The 15,550-nt window shown below is 43.8% G+C and overlaps 1 protein-coding gene across 4 annotated transcripts in view; it reads left to right on the forward strand.

The window, feature by feature from the left end:
* The window catches only part of LOC119458198 (uncharacterized), a 101,282-nt gene that overhangs the window by 82,682 nt on the left and 3,050 nt on the right, over positions 1-15,550 (forward strand). For 2 of the 4 annotated variants that reach the window (XM_049670831.1, XM_049670832.1), the window contains exons 2-4: positions 8,664-8,793; positions 13,574-13,719; positions 14,682-14,814. The exons of 1 other annotated variant lie outside the window; for it this stretch is intronic. In XM_049670831.1, coding sequence (XP_049526788.1) covers positions 8,664-8,793; positions 13,574-13,719; positions 14,682-14,814 — 409 coding nt within the window. Of the gene's footprint in view, positions 1-2,349; positions 2,623-8,663; positions 8,794-13,573; positions 13,720-14,681; positions 14,815-15,550 lie in introns of those variants that run through there. One more of the 4 variants, XM_037720023.2, reaches the window with a different exon arrangement.

Consider the following 15,550-nt stretch of genomic DNA (forward strand, 5'->3'; position numbering starts at 1 on the left):
TTTCCATGTTGTTGCCTGTCACCACCAACACTCAACCTTCCATAGAATACAGTCTCTATAACGCCCACTTTCATGGCCTTGATATTTTTCACAACTCTCTGTCTTTGTTCTGCTCTCAGCTTTCCGTTGTTGTGTCTTAGTTTCACATATTGTTCAACTTCCCTTCTCCTCCTTTTTATTATGTATGCATTTTGCGCCTTCGGTTGCATGTATGTACACTTTTCTTTTCAAGATTGTTAATTTTTTATTCATTGTTTTTTTTTACTGATATTCCCCTGTTGTATTTGCTGATATTGTCCCCTGCTGATATTTTTCTCAACTCTATGTCTTTGTTCTGCTCTGAGCTTTCCGTTGTTGTGTCTTAGTTTCACATATCGTTCAACTTCCCTTCTCCATTTTATTATGCATGCATTTTGCGCCTTCGGTTACATGTATGTACACTTTTCAAGATTATTTTTTATTCATTGTTTTTTTTTTTCACTGATACTCCCCTGCTGTATTTCTTTTTCTATGTATACGTGCGCCAGCACCCAGACCTCACGGTTGTTCCTGGGCACGATAAATAAATGAATGATTGATTGATTGATTGATTACTATTATTATTATTATTATTATTATTATTATTATTATTATTATTATTATTATTATTATTATTATTATTATTATTATTATTATTATTATTATTATTATTATTATTATTATTATTATTATTATTATTATTATTATTATAAATGGTGGTATAGCACCGAATTTCAAACAGTGTCGTGGCACGTTATTTCCTCTGAGGGATATGTTATTCTTAAGATATTTTGGTACACTGAGTTAGATAATTAAAATTAGAAAGCTCACTTCAATGCATGTTTTTGTTTCTTCCTTCGCGCCGACAGCCTTCCTGCTTACTCTTTTACTGTAGTCTGCCCCGAAAATTTCTTCACGTTTTTTCTCCTGTCCTGAAAACCCCAGTCCTCCGGCAGCCTAACAATGTCCCTATCTACCGTCGGATGGCCGCATACTTTTCCATTCTAACAAAACGTACGCAATAGCTTTTGCAACAGGACCACACGCTATGCGCAAATTTTCTTCAGCTATATGAGACATTGCGCGTCCCCCTTGTGTGGACCGCTGACTTATAGCAAACGGTAGTGCCTGAGAGTGCTTGACATACGAGATTTCCAGCTCTGTGCCAGAACCCTACGAGCCCTACGTTCCTAGGGGGCTTTCGAATGGCGGAAGGATTCTTGGGGCCTTCAGTCGCTACTTTCTCCGCACACAATTCGTCTCTTGGCATAAAGGAAATGCTCATATGTTTCTGAATAAGTAATTTAACAGTCTATATTGATTCTACGCTTCTGTTCAACGTTCCTTCAAGCGAGCGCTGTCCTAAAAAGACTACGCTCCCTGTGGCGTTCTCAGACATTTTCTTTTTTCGCTAAATCCATCGACTCTCCCTTGCCGAAACGGTTTGCGACCTCCTCGTGTAACTCAAATTGAATGGAGTCATGCTTTGCGTACACAACGAGAAAGACGGGAGGTCAGGACCTCGCCTATGCTCCGCAACGCCTGCCACTGACAAGGCGTCGGCTCCTAAGAGTATCGCTTTCATAACGTGTCTACGTTCTTACACCACACGAGTAGTGACATTGAAAGCATAGAGTATATCGCCGAGGTGCGTGGTTGTGAGGTCGCGCAGTTTCTATAGTTACTTTGTGTTTGCTGTTTGGCTATTTCGCTAGACCCCTAGACCCCCCCCCCCCTACTCCTCCTCTCTTGAAATAGAAGGACGCAGTCGCAGCAGACGACAGGAAAGAGTGTCGCGCAGAGGACAAGGGGCCCAAGGTCACGCCCTTGTGTGTTCCCCCGTCGGTCCATGCAAAGTTTAAGCTGTGGGCGAACTTTGCAAGGATAGTACGGGCGTGCAATTCATTTCTTCACGATCGTTACGCGGCGAAATAAAAAGCGTACGATGCGGGCACGTGCATACGTCACTGGCATCGTTTACCCTTCGGGTGACAACGAACTTCCGTTCCGAATAACGCCTCTGCCTCCTTCTCCTCCTGTTTCTCCTTGATGCCGAACGGAAGAACACAAGCCGGCAGGTGCTATCTTGGGAAGCGAAGGCTTTCGGTTGACGACGTGCCTTCCTAATTGGATATTACGCGAAATTCCGTCACTTGTGTTTGCGGTAGCGATAAGCCGTCCGAGAAGGCTGCGGAATTACGAGAACAAAACGAAAAAGAAAAAAAAAATGCAGAAAGCTGCGAATCGTGGCACCCCCCCCTGTTCCCATGACCCAATCAGGACCAACGGAAGGAAGCCAGTTATACACGTCCGAGACAAAATCATTGAAGGCGAGCATATTTGTTCACGTAATACGCGTGCGTCTCGGAACAGCGAACGCGGATCGCGGGCCGGCGTGATCTCGCGCGAGAGGTGAAAGGCGAGAGTGAGGAGGTTAGCTTTGTCGCCGAGAGGAAGCGTCAAGCTAAAAGGAGTCGCATCGGTGGGCGGCACGTCAAATCGCTCCTGCGACGGTCGAACGAAGCGCGTGCCAAGAGCCGGTGAGAAATATGTCTCCGATGGGACTCCCTTCCAGTCTTCTTGTCCTTCTTGGCTTACTGTTGGGTGAGTTTTCAGCGTCACAATCTCGCAGCCGTGGAATGGCAACGTATCTACATCATCGTGTGCCACCCCTTGTGTATATTAATGCACACTTCCTTCAATCCATTTCAAAATTAACTCGGATAAAATTGCATTAACTTTCCCGGATGTGAAGTCGAATGCATGCGGAGATATGTTAAGAATGGTTTAGACATATTATTGCTGCCAATTTGCGTGAAAATTAACATTGATTTAATATAGACCACTATGCGGTCGCAGACGACGAAAAGCACTCGTAAAGTGCATTTCATTTACCGCAAGTTGACATGAAATTTCAGGATGCGGAATCGACATGACAACCTATACCCTGCCGCGTTACACCTTCATGTCTGTGTTCAGTCCGTTAAAGGCGGTTTTTACCACTTACGAATGTGGAGACAGCTATTTTCTCCACGCACGCAGCTCGGAACTGCATTCAGCATCGAACCTAGGTAATTGAAATAATGAATGAATTCTGGGGGTTAACCTGCCAAAACCACGATTTGATTAAAGGCACGCCGTAGTGGGGGACTCAGGATTAATTTTGACCACCAGGGGATCTTTAGTGTGCCCCCAATGATAATTAAAATGGAGTTAATGAAAGATCACGTTTGCAGCATACCAGTAGATAATAATGTCACATTGTAGTTACACTGAAGCAGGGCACACAGTACGAAAACTTTGAGTCACGAATTTGACTATTTATTGGGCGAACTTGCGCCTGGAAAAACAATGCCCACTCAAAGTAGAACGATAGCAGTGAGCTGAGTCATTGGTCGTCGAAATCCGATCTACGTTTAAAGTGGGTCGGCCATTTAAACATGACTCGTCGTACATTCCTGCGTAATCGCTGATGCTCACGGGCGTTCCAGAACGTACAACACTAATTCGCTGCGCGCGCGCAGTCGGATTAAACAAGATTATTTTGCTACAGAATCGGCGACAAAATTCGGGAAAGTTACGATACACGAAGGCGCGTCTTGAGCCGAGCGATAACATTGTAACAACGGTTAGTTGGTGAAAAACGGAGACCGGGAAAAGATGAACAATGTGCGCGTGTCAACGAGAACCGGCTTGAGAACTGATTATGTCCCTAAACAATGCTCATGTCCGTGGATGATGTAGTACTATTCGAACTCGCTCTCAATATAAAAAGGGCGCCGAATTTTCGTTCCAGCAACGAATCTTCGTAAAGTTTAAACTGATGACTGGAACCCGCCGTGGTTGCTTAGTGGTTACGTTGGGCTGCTCAGCACAAGGTCGCGGGATCAAATCCCGGCCACGGCAGCCGCATTTCGATGGGGGTGAAATGCAGAAAACACCCGTGTACTTAGATTTAGGTGCACGTTAAACAGCCTCAGGTGCTCCAAATTACTCCGGAGTCCCCCACTACGGCGTGCCTCATAATCAGATATTGGTTTCGGCAGGTAAAACCCCATAATTTAAACTCATGGCTGGAACACGAATAGCGCAGCGATTACCTTTCCCCCTGAGCACTTCGCCTCTCAGAACACTTTAAAATTCGCTGTAAATTTAGAGCCAACAAAACTTGTTTGCACCGTAAATTTATATGTTCAATGTTATACAGCGTACATTAGCGTCCGGCACCCCAGCGGTCGTGTTACAAAACGACTGTCTGAAAGGAAACGAAGATGAAGCGGCCCGACCTCCGCAGTGCCTCTTGTTTCATCACCCTATCACGTAACATAAAGCGAAAACAGACATAATTCCGCATTAATCGGGCAGCCAGATATCGAAGCCTCTACCTATCTACATTAATTTGGGAACTCCAATAACTACGTCTTTATTCACATCAAGAATTACCTATTCTTTCTAGTTGGTGATCGCGACCCCGAAACCAGCGCTCTCCCTCACGTATCTCACTCCCTATGTCGAAATTTTCGGTAGCCACTGCCGGCTGCATAACTTGGCCATGTTGCTAAGGCAACGAGCGTCAGCTAGCCACTGCGAAACAACACCGCTGTACCGAAGGAGTGTTTACGCAAGCTCAATTCCTTCCTCACTGAAATTACCGTTACTGCGACCCGCGACCCTAGTGCGTTTAACGTGCCTCCAGTATTCTCAACACGAAAAAATGCGTCTCGATTGACGCTTTGGTACTTCACGCCTAGGACGCGTCAGGCGAAGAGCAAAAAGCCTCCTCGCAAACTCTCATACCTTACGTAATTACGTTATCCAGGAGAGCGGTGCTGTGGAAGACACTTTGCACAGTCGTTTGGTTGCTTTCGCGCGTGCGTGCAGTGCGTGCGTGCCGAGTGCGCGTACACAATGATTATTCAATTCGTAGTGTCGCATCATCTTGCGATGCCATCATCATCATCCCTGATCACTTCACGCTGGCCATTTGTCGAGTCGGGATAGAGCAGCACAGCCCAACCGCCGCTTCGTTGTAAGTTTCGCTTTCCTCAATTAAGGCAGAGACAGGATCGGGCTCTTTGGACAGCAGTCACGTCGTCGTTACACTTATCGTCGGTCCTCGCGGTCTTAAATATACCACGAACCTCTACTATGTGATAATTACGCATTGCACGGGACGCACACGGCGGTTCGCGCAAATAAACGCAGCACTCCGCAAAAGGCAGTGTTTCTTCCTACAAAGTTGGCCTCTTGCCCGAAAAGTTCGACAAGCTAACCATGCACGTGAGTTACGTATGTTCATTTACATAACGCTGTGCCTGCTTGACTTCCTCTAAATCGAGCGCCGGAGCCGTTCCGACTTTTTTCCCCCTGACTTAATACTGTCTCCCGCATGCAACTACGTCGCCAGACTCAGAATCGTGATTAAAGATTATAGCATCAATTAGCATAGACCAGACAATAAAAACTCAATGCACAAGCAAAAAGAAAGAAAAGTAACAAGAATGAAGACCCAAACATTGCGATCATTACAACGTCCCCGCCATGGCAGGAAGTTGCTACACATGTTTTAGCTGGTAAAAGCGGTAATATTGAATACTATCTGCAGCTAGAAATCTACTTTAGAAAGACTGACTGTTGAGATAGTTGGTGTAGCATTCTATCTAGGATGTATATTAGCGTAAAGGGCTGAAAGAAACACAAGCGCAAAATAAGCAAACACGAGCACTGCGATCAACTGATTACGCTAAGCCACCCAGCATATATTATGTATCATTTGGAGCGTATGCGCCCCATGAGTTCATACATTAGAAGCCCTTGATAGTAGTGGTCGTTCTACTCTGTTTTACGTTTGTGTCTTTTCCAGCATTTTGCGCGATAACTAGACATAGGCTAACAAAACACGACCATTAGCGTGAGCCAGTTATCTTTTAGCATTCCTGATCATACGTTCCTTCTTTAATTAGCTAGTAATAAATGCCCAAGACACACGCAAATATAAGGAAGGGGAGAAATTCATGCACATAAGTGAAGTGTCTGAGGATCACGTCCTCGTCTTTTCGTTGTTCGTGTCCTTTGTCTTACGAAGTTATTACGCAACGCTCGCCTACATGTTAAGTCATCTTTCCATTGTTTCGTTAGTTAGTCTTGATCGCCAATTGTTTTTTGCTCGATTGTCTCAGCGAAACAAGATATACGTAGCACACATGAGCTATATGCCGAAAGAGATAAATGCAAGCGGTTACCGTTGTCTCCCCGTCACCCTCCCGTCGCGTTCATGTCGTGGTCAAGTTTTACTATACTACTTCAATAACGTACGTCCTGCTGCCCGCCAAGGCAGTTATTAAACCCTTGCAAATGTTATTGCAACACTGATCACTGCAACCATACTGAACGTGCTAAAGCCAGAATTACACGTGATTAAAAATATTTCTAGAGCTACGCGCGTTATTAGTCTTCTAAGAAGAGCGCCGAGTCTGTATGTCTTGTTGATGAAAATGGCAATGATCTTCGAACGCTGCTGATGCTTTGCAGATCATTTTGTTCTGTATTTGGAGCAAAAAAAAATTCCTACCTCAAGCAACCTTCCTTCTCAGTCTGGTACGAGGTGTAAACTATCAATCAATGAAGGCCTTGTTTTGAAATGTCTGAAGCGTCTCAAGTCTTCCCTCTCTTGTTGCGCTGATGGTATCCCTCTAGCGACGCATCAGACGCGTGAGATCATAGTTGTCCCTCTCCTCACACGCATTTTCAATAGTTCCCTGAAGTCTAGCTCGTTTCCTAGTGCTTTGAAGATAGCACGGGTAGGCCCGTACATAAGTCGGGCGATAGAATTGTTGTTGCTAACTACCGGTTGATATCTGTTCTCTGCACATATTCTAAGCTATTTGAATCTGTACTGTATTCTCTGCTTTCTGTTAGTGCTAAAACCAGTTTAATAGAAGAACAGCACGGTTTGTATCGGGGCGTTCCATAACAACTAATTTGGTTACATATATAACCCATGCTTCCATAGTGGTACATGGCAGGGTCCAAATAGACGCTGCTTATTTTGAAAGCATTTGATGTGGTTTGCTATGAGTTCCTCATTATACAGATAACGCTAATAGAGATACCTTCTTCCATAACAGTTGTACTATGTAATTATATAAGCAATATATCTTGCTTTGTGAGCAATAATGGACAGAGCTCTGGTAGGTCACTACGGGTGTTCTTCAAGGATCCGTTCTTAGCCCTCTTCTCTTCTTATTGCTTATAAATGACAATTCGTCAGCAGTTGAACACTCTTCATTCCTTCTATGGGCTGGCGACTTAGAACATTTAAAGATTGACGATAGTGTTCGCGACTGGATCGACCTGCAAACCGACATTTTTTTTTCACTCTCAAGCTAATGCACAGAGAATAAGCTACTCTTAGATGCTTCCAAAACTACGGCGTTAAGTTATACTCCGAAAAAAACGCCTTGTGCAATTTTCGTGCTCTTCGAGGATGCGTCATTACCCACGGCCGAATAAACAAAAAATCTCGGTTTGTACTTCGACAAAACGTTCACACACTAAATATGCGAAAAAACGTGCCCTTCGGGCTCTTGGTATTGTTTGTCGTATATTGCCTTACTTCCACTCCCCTGTTGTCTTTCTGAAATTGCATTTTACTGTGCGCCTTCCGCTACTAGACTATGTTTCTGTAGTTTGGGATGGAACGTGCAAATCTAATACTGACCTCTTTGAACGCATCCGCAAAAATTTTATATGTATTTTCAAATACCGGCTTTGGCGTTCTGGTGACCATAGTCCAGTCCTTTTAGATATACCTCAACTCACACCTCTAAAATAAAGACGTAACAAATCATACATTTCGATCCTTTATAACGTAATTCATGGCACCCAAGCTAGACTTTTGATCACGTACAATTTTGCGATCCGCTAGAACATACCAAGCAGTATCTGCAGTGGCCTTGTTGCAGTACTCACTGTCCTATGGTTACGGCTTCAAAAAACGGGCAATAAATATTCTGCCTGTATTGACAAATTTCAGAGTTCACTCCCTGTAATTCTGTGAAAGTGTAAACGATAATGGTGTACGATTAACTCACTTTTAGACCCACCTCGTGGCTTTATTTCTCCCTGTTTGTTTCTCTACGTCATATTATTTTGTCTACCGTATTTGTCTTTTCTGTGCATTGAGCTTTCTGTATTACCTTAAAATGCACCACTACAAAGGCTGGTGCATTTCATGTTCCTGGGCGCTATAATACACTTTTGTTTGTTTGATTGATTGATTTATTGATTGATTAGTTATATTTAATAAACCTGCATTTGACTAAATAAGTATGGAATATAAGCAAAATGGAAGAGACCACCAGAAGGAGCACAGTAGGAGGAATACAAATAGGAGAATACAAGGACTACAAAGTAGGAGAAAACAAGGAGCACAGTAGGAGGAGGGAATACAAAGATACAAAATGGAAGATAGCAAGGAGGGATTGAAGTAAGAAAGAAAACAGTGGGAGATCGCAATAACTCAATGAAATGTATGGCAAAGAATACAGAGTATGCAAGTACGAACAGAAAACCACGCTATGAAAACCTGGGCCTTCAGCCTATAGGCTGCATGACCTAACCTATTTTCTTTCTCTCGATGGCAGGACAATGCAGCGCCCAACTGAAGAGTGGCTGCAAGATGCAGACACTGCGCGATTGCGGGTCCGACTATGTGGTGTACAGCAACAGCACAAGACTGCCGGAGGGTGGAGTGGAGTTCGAGCAAAACTGCGGGTGAGTTAGTGAAGCAGCACGCTCAAAGCACTAATACCATGTCGAACCGAGTCAAAGGACCTGGAGTGAAACTAATCTGACACGTCGAGACATATTACGGGCTTCAGAATGTTACTGCTCACCTTTCAGGGCCCTCCCACCACTATCTGTGCAAAGGTCACTCGGTTCCTGCGAAATTTCAATTCGACAGGTCTTCTCGTCTGCATGTGGCGGTAGTTTGTTAACCGCGAGTGCAGACTCTTCATCCATGAGCTTGGCTGAACCGATTTTGCAATAGGCACGCATCATTTTCGCACGTGGCGCACGTGGTACGCACAGGAGAAAGCGTGAGAACACAAGAAAATATGTACGGGGGAGTATGTAAGGCGAGAAAGGACAAAAGAGACTTCCACTGGAAAATCTGGAAATTGATGCTGCAAAGAGTCCCAAGTCTTGATTTGACCATGTTGGAACAGTCATTTTTGTTCTTTGGTGCTATTGTCAAAGTCAAATTACGCCATATTGTCGATTTCCGCCATGTTGGTGTTTTGAACCAGTAATAGATGCAACAGCTACCGGGTAGGCCAATGAGAGTTCACAAGATGGCGACTTCGACATAATGGCGGAATTCGACACCGTTCCTAAAGGCACCTCTGAACTAGGTTCTGCGGACACTCAAAAGGTTGATCTTCCTTCATATAATTTGTGTGTAGCAAACACGTTGAACAACGCTCAATATTAAAAATTAAATTATAGGGCTTTACGTGCCAAAACCACCATCTGATTATGAGGCACGCCGTAGTGGGGGGCTTCGGAAATTTGGACCACCTGGGGTTCTTTAACGTGCGCCTAAATCTAAGTACACGGGTGTTTTCGCATTTCGCCCCCATAGAAATGCGGCCGCCGTGGCCGGGATTCGATCCCGCGACCTCGTGCTCAGCAGCCCAACACCATAGCCACAGAGCAACCATGGCGGGTATTGCTCAATATCTATAGCACCATTGTAGCTAGTCGCCCTTTTTGTCTTTGACTCCGGAAAATGACCTTAGTGTCACGACAAGCTTGCGAGAACAGAGATGCCCAGGGCGCGTGGAACACGATATAACTGAGCTTTACGTATGCAGCCACCCTTTAAATGTAAGGCTAGAGCTCTTCTAGATATACCTTTAGATAATTAAAATGAATTCAGTTCCAGGTCGCAAACAGCGAAAGCAATCGCCAGTTTAAACAAATTGGAGACATCCGAAAGTAAGTATTTAAGGTGCATATTTGACCGGGAGCCTATCTTTGAACCTCCCAACCCTCATTCATGCCTACTTTCTGCACTTGAAGAGACTTCTGCACTTGAACTTCATCGGCCCATCGTAGACCATTGAGCGGGTGCTCGATCGTGCTGCTCTGCTCTTTTTGCCCTCATGTTGCGCCGCTTCCCTCGCAACAATTGTACATGGCGTTGAATTTAATTTAAACCGAAAGTATATTGAAGCGCATCGCGAAGTCAGTAGAAACGCCCAACAGAATTTCTACAGCAATGCTGCAAGAGTTCTCAGGTGGCTTCTTGGTCCTGTGGACCCCCTCAATCTCATCGTCATTAATTTGCTACAGTAGCGGTCAGCTAAACCGGGAGAGAGTAATTGGGCGACAAAAACTGACAGTTACATCGTGCGCAATTGTATGATAAGAAACTGTCACAGTAGTCCCGTGCGCAATTGTATGAGTAGAAACTGTCATAGTGTCCCGATCTCTCAGCTTCGAAGCAGAGCTTTAGGCACAAAATTTAGGGGCATTCCAAAACTGAAGGGACATTCCAAAAGCCGTACGGCACACATAGTCAGTTTGACACGGTACGTGTTCCAAGACAAAAAATGTGAATCACCGGATTTATAAATATCGAGGCAATAGATGCTCCTTTCGGTCTTTAGTAACAAGCCCACAGTTTTTTTTTTTTACCTCAGGCAATAAATGGCTGGGCAATATTTTCGGCGCTGTCATGCATATACAGAATTGAACATGTGCGCAGGGAGGTCATCGCAAAGATGAAGATGGACAACTCAGCACTTTTCTTGTACGTCTTCACCTTTGTGGTGTCCCTTCTGCGCACAGCAGGCTCAATTCGTAAGATCACAAACCAGGCAAAATCCATGTTGCTCAGCGATGCAAATGCTTATATATAAAATCAAACTTTATACTAAACCTTCAAGTGAAAAAGCCTGAAATCATAATGGAATGAACGATTTTCGTTCCTTCGTTCAACGCTTCCTTGTACAGACGTCGGTATCATAGACTTTCAGTTCATTCCCTACTGAAAGGGTTTTCTTGCTACACAACGCTAAGCGAAAATCAATATGGGTTTTTCACAAAGGAAGCATTCAAGTTGAAGAAAGATTTGTTCTGCTTTGGGCGTCGTAACCAGGACACACATCTTTACGGGGAAGTCGCTCAAGTATCTGAGCGAACCAGAAAGCTAGCCAATCTCAGGGTGAGGCCTGAGTGATCGTCGACTCGAAGCACTGGTATACTGAATATGGAAAATTGGTTCTGGGGATAAAATTGTCAAGGTATAGGAAGTTTCATTAAAGGCAAGTATTGTCATTCACCTGAAACACAAATCCACCTGACATTGGTGCGAATCATGCACCGAAGTAACCGAAGTATCATGCATGGTGCGAGACAACAACCTTCCACGTGCAAGCTTGCCATTTGACACGGTTGGCGGTGTATTCCACGTCGTATGGCGGCAACTGTCTTCCTTCGTGCGAAAGCACCCCAACATTTTCGGTCATTCCCTTGCGGCAGCCTAGCGCTTTGACGCGCTATGCTAAATGACACCGTCTTCGGTATGAGCCAAGTTTATCGAGCTGATTACCTTAGGGATCGGGTCAGGTCTTAACGTTATATCGCCTGCGTGCAATGAATTAGTCGTCATTACATCGCCATCAGAGTGCCGTGGTCATCACACTCTCGCTTCAGTCACACACACAATTGATCACCCTAAACAGACATTTCGCAGCATCTGGTAGCACATTGCAGAACCCCAAATGTTGCTTGATAGCCACCAAGCTACCTAGAAAATGCTTCGCATAACCTTGATTCTCAACGAGCGTGCGATCTGCATAGTGTTTCGGTTGGGAATCTTCGGCACGGCCTTCGATCATGCACCTAAAGAAGCTGCATGGACCATCAACGACTGGTCTAAATACACGCGCTAGCTGCTCATAAAGAATTTTTAGCGCTCACTCATGTCGAGCAGAATTACTTAGAATAAGAAATGCATGTAAGCTTTGCCTACTGCAAATAACATTCTGCGTGCAATGTATATAAGTAGTGATAGTGTGCATTTTTCTCTTATGTGCCATTTTGTATATCTTTAGTACACTTATAGTATTTGCGACATTTATATTGTGACATTATATCATGCACTTTTATTACTTATGACAGTTTCTGTGTCTGCACTGCATCTGTTGTGTTTGTGGCACTTATAATGTGGTATTTTATAATGTCTTCATTTGTATTTGTGATATTGTGTGACGCATTTATATGTCATCCAAATGAAAACGGGCAGCCGGCAACATTTGCTGGGGCCAACAGTTCTTTGGTATTTACTGTCAATAAAAATGCTTTCAAATTTGAGACTGCGAGATAAACATGGCGCCTATTTTACGGCATAAGAATGAGCAATGATTTATTCGCCTGATAGTTCAGACATTGTATCATTGGTACAACTAGTTTACCCAACCTAATTGAGCCCCAGCAATCTTAAGAGCAATGTTGGGCTTGATCTAAACGACTTAAACGGTTCCGATGGTTGCTTGCGATCGCGAAAACGAATCTCGATCTCCACTAAATACCCGCGAATGCCGAGAAGGATATGCTTCGCCATGCTTCAAAAATACCCAAGTATCTGCACTCGATGTATGTCCATTCGCTCAGTAATACCGCAAAAGTGTCGACATACCAGAGGTAATTGATACAGGAGCGCATGACCCCCACGAGAGACGGAATACTTTAAGCATGACCTTGCATCCACGCTGAAAGAAAGCTTTAGCTTGGGGTCAACTTCTATTTCTCTATTCAGATGCACGTAAAAACGCACAAATATTTTTATAAGCCAACCGCTGGACCAATTGGAATACAATTTGTTGCATTTGAGCGAGAAAATGAACAATTCTAGTAAATGTAGGAAATGTAATTTTGATTTAGGACTCATACGTTTTTTTTTTACAAGAACTGCTTAAAAAGCAGCAAGATTCAAATGAACACAGAAGTACCAAAAAGGCACATCCCCATTCGGTGAACTACATATGCTAGAGCATCTCACGCGGACAAATTTGGTCCATAATTTAGAGTTTAGGTGAAATTATTATGACGTTTACGGGGGCCTTGCAATGGTCTTAGTCTCAAATTAGGGGCGTACAATGGCGTACAAGCCATGAATTTTCTCGTCTTTAGAAGTCTCGACAATTGTACTTTATAGAATTGTTATATCTTTTTTATTAATCCTGAGCTTGAGATTTTGTAAACTTATTCATTAATTTTTTTTTTAAGTTTGCAGTTCTCAAAAAAAAACTTCCTAGAGATAGTTATTAGATATAAATATCATTTCTTTAAGTACATCGTGGAATCGGTTCGGTTGTTGCCGAGAAAAAGGATTTCTCCGTTCCATTGTATTTAAATAGGAGCTCCCGATCTAAAGCTTCCTCTTCAAACCTTTAAGCCAAGTTCTATATACGAGCTTCTTGAGCGTCAACACCACTGGAAACTTGGTTTGATGTGGTGACCTATGCGTCTTTGATTCTCACAGGCTGTTCCTGAAGCAAATCGAGTGCTCTCAGAAATTCGGCGACAGATGCCTCGAGAACCTCGCCCGCGTCGTGACCACGCTGGCGCTTAAGGCCGCTGAAGAGGACTTCGAGGCCGCCTGCACAGAGGGCAACGAACGCAACGACAGTGAGTGATTGAAACATGCAACGACATTTTGGCCAGAGGGGGCGAGATTCGAGGTGGGGGTGATAAAGAAGCACTTGGCGGACGCTATGCTTTTATTACACCGGATGAGTGCATGCTCGGGGAGAGCAACGCTCATGGCAAGTCGATGACCCTGTGATCAACCATAACGCATTACCTTGGAAGAAATGGATGAAATTAAGATCGCTTTCCTCAGCGCTGTCACAATTGCGAAACTTTTTGTGTGACGACTACGACGATACACTTTAAATGTTTAGCAATCGTGATTGTGCACCACTGTGAGAAACTGGTACAAGTTTTCTTTCCTCTAAGGATCTTTTTTTTTTCTTTGTTCAGTTGACTGTTCATGCCCGTTTGTAAAAAAAGTGCTTTATTTATGCAACCAGTTCTTCTCGCCTAACATAATAATTCTTTAGTTATTGAACACTATATAGTTTATGGAGAAACCTATGGCATAATAGTTCCCCACACTCCCAAATACATCAAAACAAGCGAGTCTGCGTTGAAAGTGACAGTCTTTGTAGACTACTGCCTCGTTAAGCTTTCTATGCCACGCTGTGCGGAAAGTAATACACTCAACTTTTTCTTGCTCCATTTTCTTTCTATCACAAGATGACTCTCACTTTCGGTAGTGAATTGCTTAAAAGTTGCAATGATTAAATTCCCCTTGACCTTTTCTTTCTATTCACATTATCTTCACATTGACACAAAATGTAACGTTGTTGATAAGCCGGTGACATATTTGTTGCCAATATTTCTAATGCCATAATAAATAGATCAATATATCATTCAACGAAACGATAAATTAGATTCTGTAGTTAATCGTCGCGAAACTGCAGTGGGCGACGGGGAACGCGCGTCAGAGAACCACCGGTGGTCAAAGGCAACTAAAAGAGAAAAGGTAAAATAGCATAAACCTAACCTTTCCTTCTTCATCCGTGCAGTGTACAAGGCCAGCATCAAGTGCATGAACTCCGTCGGCGCCAAGCTCAACGTGTGCATCAAGAACCTCTACGAGGGCCTGCAGACAGCCGTGTCCAATGCGCAACGCGAAGAGATTGTCTACTACTCCTGCTGGTGAGTCAATCAGTTTTGGGCACGATAGACGGACAATGCCTCCCGACATTCAAATGTCATCAGGAATAGCCCGCAGAGAGGCTGAGAAAAGAAGAGAGATAGAGGCTCTTTAATTACTCTTTAATTATTCTTCGATAACTTCTCGAGAGCTTCACAAGATGCGCATAATAAAAAAGGAAATTATGTGCACAGCGCAAGACGCAGACATACGACATGCACAAAACACACCACAAGATGCACCATAGAATCCCTTTAAAGTGCCTCGTTGAGGCCAATGTATCTAAGAGAGAATAAAGGGTCCTTAATTTATTGCCTGAGATGCACAGGAATCCTTAGTACATCTCGTTAACGTTCGCACATGTGCCATGAATCAAGTACATGTCGTGGCTGAAAACATTACAGTCTTTGATGAATGCTGTTCTTTCTATAATGTCAACGACCTGCAAGCTCTGATGGAGTAGACTATGCATTCCCGTACGTTCCATGTAGGCCACAGTGGCGACCTTATCTCTCTCATTTTCAGTCGCAAGTGTTTAGCGTTGGTGACTTGTACTTGAAATTCGCATGGTACATATGCAGTGGGCTGTCTTTTGCTTTAATAACATCAAATATCCCCGAAAAACCTTGTACTCGGCCGCGCAACGTTTGAAACAGCGAAGCTGGGAGATCGTAGCCCAGCATTTTCCAGGAGTGCCCGCGAACATTTCATCTTATTACTCATGTATATGATAATTTC

Source organism: Dermacentor silvarum, chromosome 7, assembly GCF_013339745.2.
Source record: "Dermacentor silvarum isolate Dsil-2018 chromosome 7, BIME_Dsil_1.4, whole genome shotgun sequence".
NCBI lineage: Eukaryota > Metazoa > Arthropoda > Arachnida > Ixodida > Ixodidae > Dermacentor > Dermacentor silvarum.